At 43.9% G+C, this 21923-nt stretch overlaps 1 protein-coding gene across 4 annotated transcripts in view; it reads right to left on the minus strand.

The window, feature by feature from the left end:
- Positions 1 to 21923, minus strand: part of MTUS2 (microtubule associated scaffold protein 2) — a 263855-nt gene that overhangs the window by 13829 nt on the left and 228103 nt on the right. For all 4 annotated transcript variants that reach the window (XM_071433978.1, XM_071433977.1, XM_071433980.1 and 1 more), the window contains 3 exons: positions 10772 to 10838; positions 3954 to 4168; positions 242 to 347 (listed from right to left, as the gene is read on the minus strand). In XM_071433978.1, coding sequence (XP_071290079.1) covers positions 242 to 347; positions 3954 to 4168; positions 10772 to 10838 — 388 coding nt within the window. The remainder of the gene's footprint in view (positions 1 to 241; positions 348 to 3953; positions 4169 to 10771; positions 10839 to 21923) is intronic.

Consider the following 21923-nt stretch of genomic DNA (forward strand, 5'->3'; position numbering starts at 1 on the left):
AAAGCCTTATCTTTGACCCAGAGACCCCCCTCAGATAATTTCAGGTCAAAGTTAGATGCTGTAGACTACAGACATCTCTCCCTCTGCCCTAGTATGAGACTGGTGGTCCACCCCATGTGAAAGCACTAGACCAACACAAATTTTCTGTGTAATCTGCTCTGGAGGAAGAAGCACAGTGTCACTACAGCATTAATTCCTGCTCTGGAACAGCTGTGTAGCTGTTGGGTTGTCTTTGGCTTACCTTGAATCTTGCAGTCATTCTCATCCTGCAGTACTGTAATGGCCACTATGTGGTTATTCTCCAGCTGTGACATTGCAGCTTCATGTACAGCTGTGAGATCTTCCACCTGTTCCAGCAACAGTGAGCACAGACATGGACACATGGTTAGACAGGCTGTGGCATGCTGACAAGCCTCTGCTGGAGAGCTCCAGTGAGCTGGAGACAGCAAAGGGATCTACTGAATGTGACACTTGCAACACCTGAGCCAGTTTTGCCATGTTGATACCCTGAGTGGTAGCTTGTAGTCACTGCTGATGGCATTTTTGTTCTTTCAACTTAATGGTGATGAAGAGGTACATAAGAAAGCAAAAGGTCAAAAAGCCCTTAGGTGGAGATGCTGTTTATTAAATGTTCAGAAGTCTTGACATTCCATTAATCTAAATTATAACAATGACCACACAGCCCATGGCCATAATTGGAGTGAGGAGTGCAGCTGGAAGAGGGCTGTGTTCCAGAGCACCCTTTGGGTTTGGGACTCCTTCAATACATTGTTTGTTACTAGACTTGGCTAAGGGCAAAGTGAGATCCCCAATGATGGTCTTTTGATATGAATCATTAAAGGAGCTACAATAAGAAATCCTGATGAAGACTGAGTCAGTGGTCCAGAGCACTTTCTGAATGCAATGCATCAATTCGATTTTCTGGGGTTTGTAACCACAGTGATTGTATTCCCTACATTTAACACAATATTATCTGTGATATCTGGCAAGGCAGAGGATCAAACTATTTTACATTTACAGTGAAACATCAGTTCTGTTCATGGCTAAGTGACTTGACTCTAAACAGCTTTATTTGCTCACAGTTATGTAAATAATGGTAGAAGTTTACTTCATCTGAGTTTGCCTTGACTGGAATAAATGTTATTTCACTGCTTTTAGTTGTCAAATATATATATTAGGTAAACCCACCAGAAGCCAAATTTCCAACCATATTGGAGAAAACATGCTCTTAGAATGAAAGCTGGGCATTTAGCATGGAATTTAAAATGATCCAAACTCATTTTCATAATAATGTGGGAGATAACTCAGTGGTGAAAAACTGTTTGCAAAATAATGGGGACTCAGGCTGATGATGCATTGCATGACAGAGCTGAGAAAGGTGGGGGGCAGATGACTCAAAGGGCTACTGATGGGGTAAGGACTGTCACCTTGCTTTTCCCAGAGCACAGCATCCTTGTATATGATGTCTGTAAGCTGCAGCCTCATGAGCATTGCCATGTTCTTTACCTCACCCTTGCTGAAGCCTTTATTTGCACTCTAATTGCTTCTCAGCTGAACAGCATCTCCTAGGAATGATTATCCTCAATGCCCACAGAAGGTGAAGGGGTCTCCTCTTGCTGCCACCATCCTTGACAAGTTATTTATCTATAAAGCCAATTAAATACGTCCCAAATTATCTGTAGGGATTTTTCTGCCTTCTGTGTGTTTCCTATCCACATTGCAAATTGCTCTCTTTAATCTTCCAGAGTGACGTCCAGTCTGCAGTTTTCCATGGCAGATAGTCAACTTGGCACTGGGAAGCAGCTCTCTTGGATGCTAATAACTTACTCTGTAAGCTTGATCACCTCACTTAACACAAGTCATGTTTATTTCTGGCTGTGGAAAGTACCTCAGGTGGGATTTTTAAGGCTTAATAAAGTAAAATCAAGAGGAGCTCTAGTGGGAGAAGTTCAGCAAGCTGCTGGGCAAAACAGCTTGAGCTGAGCACTTCAAGTGAGAAACACTGGCAAGACAGATCACAGCCTTTACTTTGCAATTCTGCCTTTAGCTGCAAGGAGATGTGAGAATGCACCGGCACGCAAGATCAGTTTCTGAGGAGTTTGGCTCTCATGCTCTGCTACCTCCTCAGAGACAGCTGAACCTCCAAAACCTGACACAGGAACTGTGTCTCAAACAAATAACAGCTATCTCATAGTGAACTAAGTGGTGACTGAAGCAACCCAGCATGGAAGGTTAAGCTGTGACTGGAAACCATGAATGTGGGATAAGTATCTTCCAAATTAGATTTATGGATAAAGAAATACACGCAGATCCATGGTCAGAAGGATTTTGCTATTGTTATTGCCTTCAAGAATGCAAATTCAAATCCCCCTCATGCAGATGGGCAGCTCAAGCACAAGGCTTTTCTCATGTGCAGTGTAAGAGCTCCATTTCCTTGGCCAAGAAACACTGGTGAGCAGTTTTCCAGCGTGGTGTGTCAGCCCCCACTGACCCAAGAGTGCTCAGCACAGGATGGGTGTGCAGCAGAGTAGGAATTCAAAGGGAAAACCTGCTAAAACTCATCATGCTAACTGAACTGTGAATTGAAAATGTGGGCTAAAGCTCTGAGATACTAGGGTCACAGCCACACTTTGAAAGCAATGGAGAGGAATGTTTGTGTTATTTTCAGCAATCAGGGAACACAGAGCTCTGGAGCAAACCAAGAACTATTTGCCCCACAGAGGGAAAGATGTGTTTCCACTGCTCCTCTGTGATGATGAATAGAGTCACAACAGATGAAAACATGAGAAAAATAAGCATACTTCTAGTCAAGTCCTACAATGACTTTGAACAGCTTTCTTGCACTGATCAGCTTGAGAGGAGAAGAATCAACATCTGTTCTTGTGGTCCTGAGAGCTCACAGAAACACTTCAAAGAGCAGCAGAGCTAAGCTATAAGCTATTTCAGCAAAAAATGAACAAATTCCTTCACAAATGCTGATGTCAGGTGATCCAGCAGAAGTAAGCCTTTGCAGCTAGAGCCAACATCTTCTACCAGGCAGACTGACACACTGACACAGTGAAAGGAAAAAAATTGTCAAGGCTTTTGGAAACACGGCCCCTCCTTCATATCAGAAAGAAAAGCGGAAATTTTGAAGGGCATTGCAAGGAAACCAACTTGCATAAACTGAAATGAGAACCAAAAGACATGGCTCAGCCTATGTTCTAACCATTTAAGACAAATATTTTTAGAAATCTGATTTAGAACATAAAGACCTATTTGATAGCACCTTCTAATATATCTTTAGAAATCAGTTGATGAACAGAAATAGGTAGTTTGTTCAGGACAAAACAGCCCAGTTGCATTGAGTTACAGTGGTTGTTCTAACAAAACCAGACAAAAGCAGCTGCTTGTGAGAACACTCCTGCCTACACACAGAAAGCAAAGCAAGGAGAAACACTTGGGATGTACAGTCCCAGAGATTAGGCTGAGTGGTGGGGCAGCAATCAGGGGATCTGGAGTGCGGCATGTGCTTGATGTTTAGGCAGCATGTGTTGCATGGTTGCTATCACTTCACTGTGTTGCCCTTTAACTGGCAAATAACAATGGGCTGGCTCTGCTGGCCTTACCTGTGTGGAACAGATTCTTATAACTCTTGGTTTTAGTCATAAATTGACTAAAATAGGTGGGTTGAGGAGCAGGTATGTGTGGGCAGCAGAGCTAATCTTAATATTTTTATTGTAAAAGATCAGCAAGCATGTGAAGACAGGACATGGCAATGTAATAGACTAGTGTATGGAAAAAAACAGTAGAACTAATAGGGAGAAAGAGCAGTAAAGATATTCAGGATGACATTTTTCCACCCATAACTCATTACCAGTGTTTTCATGTTGGAGTGTTCAATGTATTTCATTACCTGAACCCCATCAGTACTAGAATGGACTACTCTTCAAAGGCAACAGGTGGAGACTGACCTGATCCTGATGCTGCAATTTGGCTTGTTCCAGCTGCAGCCTGTGCTGCTCCTGCAGGCTCTCCTTCTTGGCTTGGTACTCCTGCTGCAGCCGCTGCTCCAAGGCCTGCATCTCCTGCTGCTGCTGCCTGCGGAGCTGCTGCCCCTCCTCCTGGAAGCGCCTCTCCAGCTCCTCCTTCTCGCTTTGCAGCTCCTTCCATCGCGCCGTGTTGAGCTCTGTGGAGACAACACCACACAGTCCTCACACTGCCCAGGAGCAAGCAGTGGCATTGGACCTGTTGGTAGGGCAATGTGCTCGGTGCCTCTCTCTACTCTGTTACACAAGTGATATGACCAACTGCTTGACCAGAAGGATTTGTATCTCATACATCCCATTTTTGAGCTGTTTGAAGCTGCTCATCCCATAAACCTGTCTCCAGCTCCAGCAAGGACCATTCAAATCCATTAATCCACACTTGCTTAAAATATTTCTGTATTTAAACCACCATCTTGTGTGCTTCATGGCATCAGAGAGCACAATGAAAGGCTGATACTGAAGGCTTGGTATCAGAAAGTGTGAAATTCTTACTCCGGTGAACTAACCCAGTGACTATGTCTCAGAATTCACACCAATATTTTCCAACAGTTCTATCAAGTCAAGGAAAATCAGTCCATTTCCCCATTTGGTTCTTCACTTTTATTGTCCCCCAGGTCCCAGGAAAGCACTGTTACAAACACTGTGTCCTCAGCCATTTGCTTTGCTAAAGAACAGTTGCAAAGTCCAGATATTGAAGACTTGATGCAAGATGGAGAAGATCAGCCAGAGTACACTTACAGAGCAAGCTTGCTCACTTGTAAAGATCTAACAGGTAAGGAGTGATTAAAATTATCATGACCATAACATTCAGAATATTAAAGGAGAAATGGGTTTCTAATGGCACTGCTAGATCTTCTTTCTGATTTAGACCCATAGTTGATTTAGAAAGATGATCAGGTTTTTGAACAAACTGATTACATATTTATCCTTCCCTTGCCTTTCAAGATGCACATGCCATGCACAGACAAGAATGGCACTGTAAGTCAGAGGACTGGGAGCAGCTGTCTCCCTGCTGAATTCTTCAAACCCATATTTATCCTATGACAACATAATTGTTCACTATCTGTATCTTCCTACCTCTTTCTACTACAGTGTCAGACTGTGCTCATTTTCCCCAGGATAGCAACAATTTGTCCAAGTTACCAGTGCTGTCCCCACAGCTTATGTTAGGTGCATCCATTCCAAGGTAGTTTGGACACCCAAGCTAACTGTTCCCTTCCCCACATGGCTATTTTTCACCCTATTTAGAGCTCTGCTTCCACACTTACTGGACACCAATATCCAGATTTGCTCAGTATGTCCAGACAGAGAAACACTGCTGTGTGCCATTCACATTCTCTGAAAAAATCCCTTCGCCCAAGGTTTTTCTCCTGGGAAGCTGAAAGGCAGCGAGAGAGGCCTCAGAGAAAAGGAAAACAATTCTTATCTCATTTTCTTCTCCTGTGTTGTGCTCATCTGGAATGTGTTTGGAGATTATTTACCCATAGGGGATTGTTTCATTGGATTCTGGTGTGAGATGTTTGGACTCATTGGCCAATGGGGGCCAAGCTGTGTCAGGACTCTGAAAAGAGTCAGGAGTTTTCATTATTATCTTTTTAGCATTCACTAAGTATTCTTTCTGTATTCTTTAATATAGTATAGTATAGTATTCTTTAATATAATATAGTATAATAAAGTAATAAATTGGCCTTCTGAGAACATGGAATCAGATGCATCATTCCTACATTTGTTGGGGTGCCCTGCAAATACAATACTGTTGGGCTCTTGTTCTGATTCTGGAATTTTCTGGAGCACTGTGGGGGGACTCTGTCCCTGTCAAGTTGTGTGCTCCTGATTGAAAGAGAGTGAACCAGTGAGTTCAGCACCTCATTGGCAGCACACAGAAAGCTTGCCCACTTGCCTTATATCCAGACAGGAATGGTACATTAGCTGGAATCCAGACTCCTGGCAGTCTGGATTAGGGCTCTAAACCCTCTCTCTTGCTTTTTGCTTTTTTATTATCTTTGGCATGTAAAGTGATCCCAGAGCAGGAGGAGTTGTGCTTGCAGCTCTGCCTTCCGTAGAATTCAAACTTACTCAAGCTTTAAATAGGAGATGTAATAAACCCCATCTCTCTCCAGCCTCTCTAATGAGATTATCCAGCACACAGGGAGGGCTGGGAAATGAAACGTGCTCTAACCAAAAGAAAGTCCATCTGAAACACATCCTGTAACCTGAAATACAAGACTATTCACAAATCAGACCCTGATGCAGGTGCAAAATGGAGGGAAGAGGGAAAGAGGGAAAGTGAGCTTGCATGGCGTGTTCCCCATACACCCAACAATGCTACTGGAGGCAGAAAATGAGGCAATTTGCCCTATACAGAATATGAAACACCTCTAATGAGAAGGAGTGATCCCTACCATAAGTGTCAGACTAAGACAAACGAGGCTGAGGACTGAGGTGTTGAGGGAGGGATGGACCCTCCCTTCTTAGCAGGGAGATGGACCTTTGTGCCCAGCTCTCCTGGGACAGCCACAGCAGAAGGCAGCACCCATGGAGCCCAAGGGTCTGCAGCTGCAGCAGGAACCAGTGTGGGAAGGCCTGTCCTGCTGGAGCCAGCTGTGTGGTCCTGGTGAAACAGCTGGGTCATCTCCAGCAGGGACCCCATATCAGATGCCTGAACAGATGACCTGCTAATGCTGCTGGAAAACTCTGAATTTATCTTTCAGGCATCAAGACAGGGATACTGTTAAAGTGAGCTACCCTTGTAGAAAAAAGAAAAAATTACTCTGAAAAGTTATATGAATGTATCACTGACATGGAAAAAGACAAGCAGAGCACAGCTATTACTGGTCTGTTTTGAAGAGTTACACCCTGGTTTTCTTTTTCCTTTTCTGTAGGTATCTGCATTGCTGCTCACAGGCTGGAAATGACTCTGACACAAGGTGGCATTTCCTGGGATGGCAGTGTGCTGGGTTAAATGAGACCAGCTACTGCAGCTTCCCTACTCCCTGAGCACTGAGTGCACAACAGATGAGCAAAACCCACTTCAGGCTGGGCTGGGAGGGTGAGGGAAGGGTAGATATCACCATTGGACTGACCTTCCTTCCCACACCACACACAGTCAGAGCCACAGTGCAGCCTCCCCAGCCCTGGCACTTTGCATTCAGGAGTGCAGCTTCTGTGGGAACTGGGGGCTGGTGCCTTGTGGCCTTACAGAGGGACTGTTTCCTTCTGACATGGGAAATGGGCTCTTCTTCCTGAGCCTCAGCCCCAAAATCACAGACAAATCACAGCCACCACACTCAGGTTTAGTGTCCTCTGACTGGGAAGGATATCCAGGAGGAGATGGCACAAAGGCTTTGGCTTTGAAATGCTTGAGAACACAGATAATACAAACTGTAAACTTGACATCTCATTGCCTTTCCTTCACCTAGGTTTTTAATGCATCTCCATACCTCCTCTCAACACGCTTCATGTCATTGGTCTGACAGTGAAGAAGCAGGTAATTTTGACATTTAATTTCCACTAGTTTGAAGGGAAACAGCTGGTATTCAAAACCTCTTTATTGAAAGAGACTCAGTGTTGCAGCTGAAAAGTGCTTATATTTATAATTTATAAAGATCGGTCTCTTGAGTGTAGAACGATTGCTTGTCATGTTTTCCTAGCCTTGCTATTTCTAGCAAAATACATGAGCAAACCTTATTGCTTTAAATAACAAGTCCCTCAGTGTTTATAGAGGCCAAGGTTCCTCCCCAGGACTGGGAAGGGAGAATCACTTTCCTATTTCACCCACGCTGGTTTCAGATGCGGTGTGATACTTTCACAGGAGTGCTGGGGGTAAAAGTGGGCAGTGTTGTCTGACCTCAGTATTTTGCCTGGCTCCAGGAGGATGCAGGTTTCCCTAAGCTATTTTTACACATGGTCCATTGCTGCTATTGCTTCAGCAATGGTTTTATTTACCACAAGAATTTTCCTTAAACATATATTCTTATTTTTCCAAACAGTGGGTTCTCTGTTGCAGTTTCATTGCTTTGCATAGCAGAATCCTGCAGTTTCTGTTGAAGTTAAAGACTGCACACTATGAAAACCAAGCACATTCAGCACCCAAATTATAACTCTGAATTACAGCTAAACAACTAAGTGTTGGACTCTCTGCCTGTACCAAACCTGGCTAGTCCAGCCGTGTTTTACTGATTCATTCAGGCATTTGCATCAGCGAGTCTGACATGGTGAATTTACACACGAGAAATCAGGAATTTCTGACCAACACCCATGATGTTTAACTGGACAGGTTATTTTTAAATTAATGAAAAACTACTTTTTAAAGTGATGGAAGAAAGTCAGAACTACAGCTTGGTTGTAGTCAAAATAACATGCTCTGATTTTCCCTGAATTTATTCATAGAATCACCCAAGATTGCTGTTGTCAAATAAAGGACTGTTTCATCCTTCATTTGCATAAATAATGTACAATATTGTACAACACACTGATCCATCTGAAAGTGAGACCAAAATAATCCTCCTATAGCACAGGTGGGATGCCTGTGTCCAGGAGCACCCTCATGTCTGCAGTAATAGCCTCAGTTTGGATTGCTTTAGAGACTGCCAAGAGCTGCACTGATGGGAAATGCTCTCATGTACATGGCATTTACCATTTCACCTTGTCCACAGTTTTAAAACATTGGTTGTTTCACAAAATTAAGTTTTGTAATTTTATACCAAAGGGAAACAGACTGTGCAGCAATTTTTGACTTATACTAAAAAGCATAGTTATTTACCTTCCATATGTAGGGATATATACTAGGATCTTTTATTGCTGATGAATTATTTCACATTCTCCTGAAGTGCAATACCTGCACATGTTCATCTTTTTGTTTATCCCTGGTGGGAGTGGTTCTAACTGGCCATGTTGCATCTCAGGGTTGCACAGAGAGGATTTCCTCCACCAAGCAGGTGACCAGCCACCCGTGTCACTCACAAACAGCCTCTGCTCAGCATCTCCATGTCTCCCAGAGTGATGGGAGGAAGAGGTGGCCTGTAATGACTCCTCTCCATTACACATGCCCACAGGACCACTGAGGAAAGGACTCTCTCTCACCATCTTTTCCCTTTCTGAGGAAGAAAGCTCATACACAACTCCAGCTTATCTCCATTCTGAAGCAGCGCAGCTCAGGCTGCTTTTCTGGGATGTCTGTTGTTCTTACCAAAGCTGTCCCCACACATGCCACCAGGCAGAGGAAGTGTCTGTTGCTGCATGTGCAAGGGCAGTGGCAAGGGCAGGCAGAGCAGGGATCTCCTGTTACTGAGCATGCTGCTCTGGGACCCCCAAACTGACACCAGTTTTACCCCTGGCAAAGTTCTCTTCTCCAGCAAAACCACCAGGGATTTGTGCTCACTTCAGCTGTACAAACATGGTGTAAATGGAAGCAGAGCTCTTTATCTCCACCACTGAACCTCTCTTTCTTTCCCATGTCACCACCACTTAAAAAAGCACTCAGGAAAATGAGCAAACCCAACCTGCTAGATTGAGGTACGGCTCTCAAATGAGAAGTGGCTATTGAACTGAGAACTTCAGATGTGCCCTGCCTGAAGAAAGCACCAGTGGCAACAATTCTTCTGTAAGAGCTGTAGAGATGCAGAGGATGGAGGAAGGCAGGCAACAGGGAATAATTGGAAACCTGTTTTGCTATTGCTGCAGTATACACTGGCCATGGGGACATTTCTCTATGAAATGACAATCAGCTAAAGAATTTCAGAGGGGCAAAGCAGGGAGCTCAAGATGTTGGGCATCTGAAAAGAGCTGTGCTCAGCTTTTCTGAAGTGGGCTGTCATGGGCAAGGTGAAGGCAAAGCACAGGGAGTATCTGCAGTTCTGCCTATCCCACAAGGGTTTGGTCTGAGCCTCCCTTTTCTGGCCATGTCATGCTCTGGCCACTTGACACAATCTCTGCTCAATAGGTGACCTAGGAACTGTTTTCCCACATGCAGGGAAAGCTGAGAGGTTCCCCCCTATTCATAGCTCCAGTCATCAGTGGTTCCAACACCTGCTGGTACTCAGGGTGTCCCCTGATGCAGTGGTCCTGCTCTCCTTTTGCCCTGAGGTAGATGAACCCACCATCACACTCATTCTGGAAAGATTTAAGCCCAGAAGAACTCAGCCTGTTGGATGAAGCCAGAGCAAAAGTCCACCTTCTCTCTCAGGAGTGGCAGTATCTTCACACTCTCTCTTCTGTCTAGATCAGAAACTAAGAAGGAAAAGAGGGGCATGCAGACATACAGACCAAATGGGATGCATTGCTCTTTCTGTCTTTCAACCAGCAAGAGACCTTAGAAATATTAACAAGCAAATTCTGAGCTTGGTGTCCTTTGGTTTGTGGCTGAACTGCAAAACACAGCAATGTTCATAAGCTGGTGATGCATTCCCAGTCACTGTGCACTGCAGTGGTCCCAAGCTCCCACTTCTCATCACACTGTGCTTTCTTCTCAGCAGTACTGGTGTTTGAGGACAGAAGCTATGGATTTATGGAGAGCAATTTGTATAGCAAAGATGATGCACAAGTGTATGTGGTGATGAACTCATCTGCACAGCAAAGAGGTAAAATCAAGGTTCCCTGCAAAATCACAAAAACCCTTTGCCACTGGGCTTCAGAAAACATTTCACCATGGAGGTTCCCCAGGATCAGGTCACAGGGAATCAAAAGAACTGCTTTCATGTAAAGTGAGAAAATCACTTTGTTGTTACTTTTCTTGTACTACTTACCAACTTCCTCCCTGATCTTTTCAAGCTCGACTCCTAACTCCTTTATTTTCACAAGGGCATTTTCATTCTGTTAAAGGAAAAAGAGAGAAAAATATGTATAGTACCCAGGTTTATCCCAGATAAGCACTTTCACATGTTCATTTAGTAAAGCAGATTAGATTGATTCCTCATACTACTTTTTTTTTTTTTTAAGGGGATTTTTAGGGGAGGGGAGTGGGATTATAATGAACTCATTCAGTTTTTAACTCAAGCTTAGGGGCTACAACTCATGGGCTACCAGTATCTTGTATGTCTACAAGTACATGTAGACATGACAGTGCAGAATCCTCTGTTAACTCCTATGTGTCTACAAAGACATCTCTATTTTTTAATAATTTTGTGGTCAATCTGTGCCATATCATTTATGGCTGGATTGCATGTACAAGATGGATTTATTAAAACTTAAATTTTTTTCATCTGTTTAAGCCTGCATTTAACCACCTCCAATCATATTAATATGTTCACAGAGTCAAACTTACAGAGCAGATTGCTGTACTCACACCATTTTATGCATGGTGAGCATTCCCATACAAACACCACTAATAACCTGATGTTCATGCCCATCTCCACATATATTTCTGTGATCTTGTTTATTTATTAGGCTCCTTTTCTTGACTAGTCTCAAAAGAAATCTGAATATTTAAGAAGTAAAACAGATGAATTGGCTAAAGGAAAATTAAAATGTATTTACATGAGCAATGTTAAGGTGTTATTACCAAAATGCAAGGACTTTGACAGCAGGTACCTGACTAGTGCTGTGCAAACTGACAAACAAAATTCTTATCTCCATCCACTGGAGTCTGATTTAGTACAATAAATCCCAGCATGGCAGTTCAATCATATGGGCACTTTAAATTGGGATGTATCATGAATCATATTAGAAAGAAGACAAAGGAATGTACCCTGCTGGGAAGATCACTAATGATTAATAAAACTAGATCAGGTTACTATAAATATGTCCCGGGTTAGAAAAGGTCAAGAATCCTTAAAGAACACTACAGAAAAATCATATTCAATACAAAAAGCAGTGTAGTAGTAAATTGAATTAAAAGGAGTCCTAGAAACCAAATCTTTCTGTATTAAGCAAGCAAGACTAATAAAAATCTAGGGCACAGACAGGATTAGTTTGGCTGCAGGATACATAGCAGACAAGATAGCAAGTCAGTTTTATATTACAGAAATGAAAGTGGAAAAAAAAAATCAGAACTTAATGTTTCTGGGTATTTTTCCTGCACCTAACTTTTAACTCTGTTAAGAGAAGTAACACAACTTCATTTCTAGTAATACCAGAATAATAGAATCTGGACTTTGAATTAATCCCTTACATACTGCCCTTTTGGGTTGATTTCCACCAGATCCAAACTACATCCTTTCCAGAAAGTTTGCTGTAAATGGAGTGATAAACTGAACTGATTTGAGAGCCTTGAAGGCTTGAGGAGCCCCAGATGATGTGGGCATCTTTCTTATTCAGTTATGGGCAGAAGCCAGGAGTGCAAGGCCTGGCTCCCCCAGTGACTCCTCCTGGCTCCATACCCTGCTGAGTAATGCACAGGGGGCTGTGTGCCAGGACTGCAGTGTGTCCAGTCCTCACCAACTGCATTAGGCTCAGAATAAAATTATGTGGATTTTTATGGATTTCTTTTTCCTAATTAGTCAAAAAGTTATGAAAAAAAAAAGTCCAGATAAATACAGCCTGATACAGTAAAAAACCAGATTTCTTCACATAGATTCCCAAACCAGCAGCCTTACAGGAGTAAGGTTTCCCCTTTTGGAGAATACCATTGCATCTGCCCATATGGTCTGTTTAACTCACTGGAGTCATTTTCAGAAGTGCTCTTGACAGACTGCCAGGCCTGGTGCCCTTGAAGGCGGGTGCTCAGGGATATACTGGATGCAGGACTTGGAGATGGGAAGCACCCACTCAAATTACCAGCTCTCATTCTTTGAAACAGAAGCCATTCAAAGCAAGGGAGCTCTGCACAAATCATTGCCAGCACCTACTGATAAGCAAAACTCAATAGGATTGTTAAAAGCAAGTAAAACCTCCATTTTTGGGGAGAAAAAGCATTAAAAATTTTGATTCCCCATAAGAAATATTACAGGCTCCACATTTTACACAATGTTTTATCTTGGATAAGGTTTTTCCTTCCCTTGAGGACACTTGGCGGTGGGATCCTCTCCAAAAATGTGGAGAACTGCTATGGTGCCAGCTTAACTGTGCTATCCCATAACTCCATCTCCAGGATAGGCACCAAGCCACCAGGGCAGTGGGGGTCATGTCTGCCTCCCACCATGCTGGGGCTGTGGTTTCCAGAGCAGAGCAGCCCCTGGGGCTTCCTTTGGCAGCCAGATCAGCACAGCTCAGGTGCCTTGGCTGTCATTTTACTGCTCTGCCAATACTTCTTGCACTGTGTTTTATTTTGGTCAGAGCTTCCTGTCTGCTTTTTGGGACCTCATGTTTCCTGGGAGATCAGATGTGCAAGGGTTGCCCTCAGTGCCAAGGCCTCCAGTAATCCCTCTTTCTCAGAGGGTTCTTCTGGAGAGCAACAGCACAAGTCTTTATCTTCCTCTTGTGGAAGAGCAGCGAGGTGCAGCTTTGGCTGATCATCAAGACAGCCTCATGGTTTCCTGGATGTGCAGTGAACTCACAAATCCCTGACATCTTCTGTAACTGCAACCTGCTTTGTCAGTGTGACACGATGGGTTCGGCCTGCACAAGCTCCTGTGACACTGTAAACATGACAGCAATGCAAAACAAAAGAGCCCCTGCTGGTTATCAGCAGTGTGGCTCTGCAGATAACCAGCACTCCAGTGTCAGTGTAGCCAGGGAACTGGGAATGCCAGAGCTAAGGAAACCAAACATTACAGCAGGGCAAATCTGGATCTACTTTGGAATGTAAAGCTACCGCGTTCAGTGCTGAGATTCCTATACATCCACTGTCAAAACATAAATGCAATTCAAAACTTCACAAGCACACAAGGAAAACTTCCCCAAAACAAAGGGATAAGAAACCAAGTCAAGAGGATGTCCCATTGGGTTAATCAGTCTTCATCAATTATCTCAACGAAGTATTTGAAAGAGAAGACGGGGTAAGAAGCAGTAGAGCAAAGAGTTGAGGTGCCCTCCTAAGAGTTTTGTGTCCACTAAGGCTCAGCATATCAAAGGAGCTTTGCAGGGATTCTCTACTAGGCCATCACTTGGAGTTGAGCCATTGCAGGTGAGCATCCAAGGGCCAAATCTAACTCAGGTTTAATAAGGTTCATTGTCTGTACACACCTGTTTTCAGTAGGTGAAAAGATCAGAGACCCCGTAAGGAGATTGTGCAAATATCCACCATTTCCAGTGCAACGGTTAAATGGCAAGGAAGAAAAAATATTACTTTGATGTGGTCTGGAATTCCTTTTTTTATGCCCAAAAATGTGAGACCAAAACAGTGCATTTTGCACAAATCAAAATGCCACATTTACTTTTCACGTACTTTTAATGAATGATGGACTGCATTACTTTTTAGAAAAATGATGACAAAGGTCTTCTGTTGGCTGCATCCCAAGAAATTACTCTGACAGTGAAGTAATTTTCATAAAATAAGATTATGATGGAGATGAAGAAAAACGTCTTCCTCATTCCTGAACTCTGCAACATAATGATTAAGTCTTGTGCCTGGAATATGTCCCATCTCTTCAGACAGAAAGAAAAGTAGAATAAAACAGGCAGAATGAGATGTTTGTCCTACTGCTCTGTTGAATAGAAGACACAGTAGCAACTCTATCCTATCATGAGCTCTGTAGCACACAGATGTCCCAACATTTTTCCTGTTAAAGGCTTGATGTTGGATAGCATTTCAGCAAGTGAAACAGGCATCAAAAATGGCACATGTGAGTTCTCAATTCAACCAAAAACATGCTGAGGATGGACTGAGGCATGACTTACATCAGTGCAAGGCAGGTAGTCAGCAGGTAGGCAGAGGTGTAGGAATAAAACAGGAATTTGTACAATTAAATAACAGTGGCCAAACCTAGCAGTGCAACTCAGAAAAAAAAAAATCAGCTGAATTTAGATATAACTGCATGCAAGGACCTAGAAAAATAACTTGGTAGGAGAAGTCATAATATGGACCTGAGCATGGGCAAGATGCTGGTGTTGCCCAAACAGAATAAGAGAGGAGGTAGTGATGAAAGCTTGTGGGCAGAGGCTGAATGGGGCACTGAGCAGCCTGATCTCATTGAAGATGTCCCTGCTCATTGCAGTGGTCTCAGACTAGATGAGCTTTAAAGGTCCCTTCCAACCCAAACTATTCTGTAATTCTGTGGTTCTATGAAAGGCTCTGCTCTAGTTGCATGGAGCTTCCAGATGACAGGTAGACTCCTCAAGGAACATCATCAGGGAGAAAAGTCGAGATTTTACCTTGAACCAGGAATAACTGAGGGATGGGGAGGCAGATTTGAGGTTTGCCTTAGAGTCTCTCTCCTCTGAGAGCTATAACCTTACTGAGAGGTACTAATGAATTAGAAATACTAATTAAGTAAACCTCCAGGTACTTTTTAACAATAGGTAAGTAATAGTAGACCCATCGTAGAAATGGAAATGGGTCAGATCAGGCAAGGAACAACAGAAAATTGCTCAGACCCACAGAGGAAGTCACCAGCAGCTAGGAAGCAAACATGGGAACATTTGGAGTTACCTTCCCAAACTGACATGACTCTCCACCCTGCCAACTTACATGTTTGCTTATATTCTAAGATCCAAATGCATGTACAGTGTCTCCACTGTACAAACACTTCTCAGTTCTCCACAGTATCTCCTAAAAACTCTCTGCACACAGATGCTCTGTGGCACTTGTTATTAAAACTGCTTCTCCAGAACAGCTGTCTTCTATGCAGAGCTTTCAAAATACTAAAAAAAAAAATCCCTGACCTGCAAATGGTGCTTAGTCACTGTTGTGCTGTATTCAGACCTCCCTGTGGCAAGGTATTACATTATAATTGGAAAGAGAATAATAAACATTGGGAATTCTCTTGTACCAATAAATATTTCAGATGACACTTGTAGAAGCAATAACTGAATCCCACTGCTCTGATACTCAAAATTACCTACAATCTTCCTTTAAAAAGAGGTGTTTACAACTGCTGTTCAATCATGCTAGTTGTCAGGTAATCCTTCTTTATAACACCCTTTAGGTTAAAGTTTGGTTAAAGTTTACAAGCATTTAGATATTTCACAGCGACTGCACTTTGCCAAGTTTTATGTTAACCCTCACATTTTTCTTAACCTGGTTAGTAGCATATCTCAAGCTATATTTGAACTATCATTAGGTAAATGGGAGACACTATCAGTTTGTAATTTAACAGAGTTATATGAATATACCATAAAGCCAAACTCTAACAGAATACATTGCACAAACGTGTTTCTGCCAAGATATTTTCTATTAAGCAAATTAAATGCATATATTCATTTTCTCACTCTTCTGTACATAAAACCCAGGCAAATTTCCAGAAGAATAATGAGAAAAACTATGTATTCAAAGTGTCCCACAACTTCTCTTGCACATGCTATTTTCCTGTTGGCAGTAGCTCTCTATGTACCTCTGCACTGACATTTCTTACATGACCCATTTTGATGCCTAGGAATGTGTTTGATTTAGATTCACACAAACATAAGAAAACAAGTAGTTTTGTCTTGTTTCGCTTCTCCTAGACTGGAGGGTCATTCCTCTGTTGGAGATGTAAAACTTTAGGACAGCTAGAGGCTGAATAATCTCTCTTCAAACTTTAAAACTCTCTGCAAGTTTCCTTTATAACTTGTACTCCACACGGCTATTAAAAATGTAAGAAAAGCAGAGCAAAACATCAAACCGACTGTTGCTACAGAAGATGCCAGCAGTCCCTCCTTGCTTCACGAGCATCCAACCCTTCCATTTACACTGCAGGATAAACTTATGTAAGGCACTGCAGTGCATGAGAAAGCGACACTTAGACCTGTCCCTGGTGAAGGGGAGATCAGCACACTGCAAACAAGCCGAGCATCGCTCCCCTCTCCGCCACCCGGGAAGCGCATCCGCCACCGACCCCAGCGACAAGCAGCAGCACAGGCTCAATCACCGCTATGGTCCATCCCTTTCCCTAAAGGACTTAAAAAAGAGGCAAAAGTACCGTCTCGTCCTCGCACAGAGAGGGGGGAAAACACGTGGAGCAGCATTTGCCCATCCTGGCAGGACAGCCGCCCACCGGACCGACAGCCGCCGGACTGCCGCCAGCCCGGCCCGGAGCCGGAGGATGAGCTCCGGGCGGCGACACTGTCAGAAAGGGATGTCACGTCCCGGCGCGCCGACACCGGCCAAGGGGACCTGTCACCCTGATGCGTCCCGGGGCGCCGCGGGATGCCGGGGCCGGGGTCGCGGCGCCGGGAGCGGGGAAAGGACGGTGCCGCGGGGCGGGCGGCTGCGGAGCCCGGCGGGTTCGGCCCCCGGCGAGCGCTGCCCGCTGCCCGCCCTGCTGCTCGCCGCTGGATCCGGCCTCTCCCGAAAAAGGCTGCTCCGGCTGGCAAAGGCTTGCCCACAGCAGGGCACGTCCAGCAGCGCCATCGCAGGGAAGTGCCGGGGCGGGCGGCTGCGGGACGAGGCTGGAAACTTCGCAGCGACAGCCCCAGAAGCGCTGAAACCCGAGGCTGAGCCTGGGCTCCCAGCCGGGGCGCCGCTGGGTTCTCTCTCCTCTTCGTGTCGCATCCACGGCCACCGATGAGCGCGGTCCCCGTGCTGCGCACCCGCTCGGATGGCGCCTTTAAGCCAAGCGGGTCCCGGCTGGCTGCCGGCGCTGTTGCTGTCCCGCAGCGCTCCCAAATCCGCTCCCGGATCTGCCGCACTGGGCTCCTCCCGGCCGCCGTGCAGGTCCCGCGGCTCTGCCGGCTCTGCGCGGCTCTGGGCGGCTCTGCGCGGTCCTGCGCGGCCCTGCGCGGCTCTGCGCGGCTCTGCGCGGCTGTGCCGGCGCGTCCCCGGGCGAGCGCAGCGCTGCGCGGCTCCGCAGGCCGGGCGCTGCCTGCCAGCGCTCGCTCCAGGCTGCGGCACCGGCCGCCAGCTCGTCCGCCGGCCGTGGGGGGGTCCCCCTCTCCTGGGTGTCCCCCCATCCCGGGTGTCCCCCCGGTCCCCGAGACGCTCTAATCACCCCGAAAGAACTCTTCGTGAAGTCGTTTAGTTAAATCGTGAGGACGATCAGTACCCATTGGACCTCGCTGACTCCTCATAATGGCAAAAACAGTATCTCTGCAACGTATTCAGAGACTTCTGTAAGTCTCAAGGGCTGGCATAATTTTTTGCCCCTGCATTTATATATTTACATCACAAAACCTAACCTTAAGCTGCCTATACACACGGGTGTGCTGTATATATCCGGTCTGTATCAGTTTGCCCACTGGGAACACATTTTCTTGGCTGGACCCAGGACATGGAGCTGCAGCAGCCTCATTTCTCCTGGGCTGCTGCCTTTGGCATGGCATATTTACATAACAATTTTCCTCTAACAATTTGCGTTAAAGGCAATGCTGGGAAAGGCAAAAGAGTTCAATGACTCATACCTAAGGTGGTATTTGTGCTTCGTCCACTGTTTAAACCTGAAAGCCACTATTTTCCTGAAAGCCAAATCACTACCAAACATACAGAAAAGTGACATTGCCCGTACTGCTGAGCAGCTCTGCCTTCTGCTGGGAAAGATGCTCAAGTCTGTGCTTCTCTGGACAGATGTTTTTGTTTAAATGTTTGTTCAACTGTGACTGGTGATGCGCAAAGTGGTTTTAAAAATAGTAGAAGCCAACAAGAATGTCCAACAAAACTGTGTTAAATTACATATAAATTCTCAGGTAACTTCAGTTTGTGTCAACTTCTTATTCTCTCTCTTGCTCTTCCTCCAGGAAGAGGAGAGAATAACTTCCTCTCTTGCTCTTCCTTCCTGCCAGGACTTCAACTAAAGTTTTAGAATATCACAGTCAAGTAATTAAAAACAAACAAACAAAGAGAGCCAACAAGATAGAAACCCCGCCTATCACACAAATAAACAAAAAACCAAAACACAAAACCGAATTTAAAATTGCACTCCAAGTACATTACTACAAATGCCTTTTAACATTTGCTTTCAAGACCTAACTTTCTTTACAGCATCTGAACATTAATTTGGTTGGCCTATTGAACAGCTACACAGTAGAGGTACAATAAGACTTCCTTGTATGGTGAAATCATTTCATCCTCACTGTAGGAGCTTCTCTTTCTTGCCACACAACCTGAAATCTGTAATTTGGATCTTTTACAGCCCAAATCCCCACTGGAAACTTTTTAACTGCCATAGAAAAAACCTATATAATCACTTGCAGACAAATTACCATGGCCATTTCTCTGAGTTGGCCATTAGAACTACAGTATTTAGATCCATGTCTGACTGTCAGGCAGGGAAAACAAAACCCGGTCAATATTCCTTTCATAATGCTTTTAAAATGAATAACTCATCTTCTTCAACTGCTTTGCTAAAAATGGGGGATTTGCTGCTTGCACATGAATATAAATCCAAGGTAAATGTTAGGTAGCAAGGTCTATGCATGACTTTAGTACCTCTTAAGCACTAAACTGGAAGAGAAAATATTAAAGTGAAACTTAAATTAAGCAGAAACCATCTGTTGTCCTTCTGGCAAGGGTGAATTGAGGTCCCACAGGCTGATTTAGGATTGATAAGGGATAAGGATGTGCTTGGGAAAGCTGCTGGGCTCTTTGGTCAGCTTAGATCCTTTTGGAGAAAGTAAGACTAAACTCAGTTTGAATTAAACCTCATCTTTCAGGTCAAGGTGTGTAGCATTAAGGTGAGAAAAGACCAAAGTTAAGAAAGCAAATGGAAAAAATAAACTATTTTAAAGAGCAGTTCCTCAGCCAAACACACAAATGAGGAGGATGAAGAAAGAATTTAGGAGGGGTCTCTGTGGTGGCAGCATGCTGACAGGTTGGTTACTGCATGGAGGGCTTTGAGCACACACCTGAAGGCACAATGCCTTGGGAATTAAGGATACAGAAAGGGAAATGAGCATAACTGAGACAGGAGCAAAATACTCAGCAAAGCAGGCACATCCAAGGAGAGGCCAGCCCCTACACCCAAATTCTATGAGAACTGACACTTTAAACAGCAGGTTCAAAATAAGGTTTTAAAATTATTGATTCCTAATTTTAAACTGCAAGAGCCATCTGCCTGATTTCAGTGGCATGTGGCACTTGGATCAAATACTGAGAGGAATAATATTTTAAAAACACCCTGTTAAGCACAACAGGGCACCAAAGGCAGATAGATCCACATCAGTGCAGACTGCTGCCTCTGTACACCAAAATAATTGCTATCTTTAGATAAGGGTAATATTAACTCCCACCTATTGGGGACCAAGTGACCATGTAGTGCCACCACCACAACATTGATCATCAGTCTGGGAAAGATTGGGAATTGCTGAAGAAGTGTTAAGTGGAGAGGAGGCCTTTGGGGAAGAGGACAGGGAGTTGCAGTAAATGGAACTATTGGGCTGAGTGGAGATAATGAAGAGAGCTGTTCAAAGAATCAGTCCTGGGGGCAAGTTATGTCATTCACTTTTTACCCTGGTCAAATATTAGTGAATGCTAATGTGATGTTGGGATGCACTGTCCATCAAGGGGAGATCCTAAAACACCAAGGTGAGAGAGTTAAAACACCATGCTTGTCAAGCTGAATGCTATTTAGGGCTATAGGGGCAGTCAAGATAAGAAATACAGAATACTGAGCAGTCCAAGGTCCCAATCACAGGGACAAATACCAGGAAATTCAAGTAGAAGATGGAAACTCATCAGCTGGAAATAACAGCAAAAACCTGTGTTGCTTATCCAGTCATGGGATAAATAAGAATGATGTCTACTGTACAGATCTGAATAAAGCAAATACAACATTAGGTTCTTGGAAACGCTAAGAGGGAAGTTTAAGTGCTTCAAGAAAAGCCACAGAGAGATCTCACCTGAAATCTCAGATGGTTCTGGTTCCCCATATTTGGGGGATAGCAGTTCTGAGGCAGGGAATATATATAACTTACACCACTGGAGGGGTGCCATGTAAATACACATCTGCTTCTTCTATGAAAACAACAGCAAATTTAGAAAATTACAGCTTTCTATAAATATAGGGAGAACAGTAAGAGAGGCAGAAGTACTTCAAAGTCAAAAAATGTATTTATGTAAGGATAAAAGGGTGTGAACTTGGCCATACCTAAATCACAAGAGATTCTGAAACAGTCCTCTGGTAGAAACAAAGGAAAATATAATGACTTTCAAGCTGAAAATCAATCATTTTAGGGAAGAAGTTATAGGGTTTGGCAACAGGGAGGATCTGGATTTGATGACCTGGAATGAACTTTGCTAGCCTTTCCTTTCCATACCAATATATTGCTATGGATTTTGCTGATGGTCCACACCCAGAATGTGAATGTGCCTCTGCCAAACTGCTTTGCATGGAGCTCTGTCCCAACAGATCTGGCTCATATTTCCCTTCAAGGCAGAACGAACAAGTCTGTGGATAAGAGAGATCAACATGGGCTGGGAAAACCTGCACTGTTATTTAAAAACAACATTCTTCATAAAAGCAGTGGTTTTGCTTCATTACTGGAAAGAGAAAATACAGGTAAGTTCCACAAAGAAAGATGTTCCTTATGTAAAGGATTAGCAACAAACCTAAGAGGAAAGAAGTCTTATAAATTTAGACTTTAAAACATAAAATAATTGCACAAGACAAGTGACTTAACAGGGTATGTTTTACAGTATTTATTGACTTCAGTGGAAACACAATGTAGTTAGCACCTGACAGGGTAAGGCTCCCAGGCAATTAAAGGCCATGGAGGATACCTGCATGTTCCTAAATGTCCCAGTGGAGTGGCTCAGTCTATAAACTGAAGAGGCACCATGGGCAGCAATTTTTCCCTACAGTGACAGAATCAATGCTTTCCTCCATGATGCACATAATACTATGCCTATTTACTGCCCAAGCAATTCCAATATTTTACATCTATCTGAACTAAACTGACAGAGGTAGGGATAAATTAGCCATATTTTATAATTTACTACGGTCCCCAAATGGG

This window comes from Agelaius tricolor, unplaced genomic scaffold (assembly GCF_023055355.1).
Source record: "Agelaius tricolor isolate 1412-34295 unplaced genomic scaffold, bAgeTri1.0.p SCAF_9, whole genome shotgun sequence".
NCBI lineage: Eukaryota > Metazoa > Chordata > Aves > Passeriformes > Icteridae > Agelaius > Agelaius tricolor.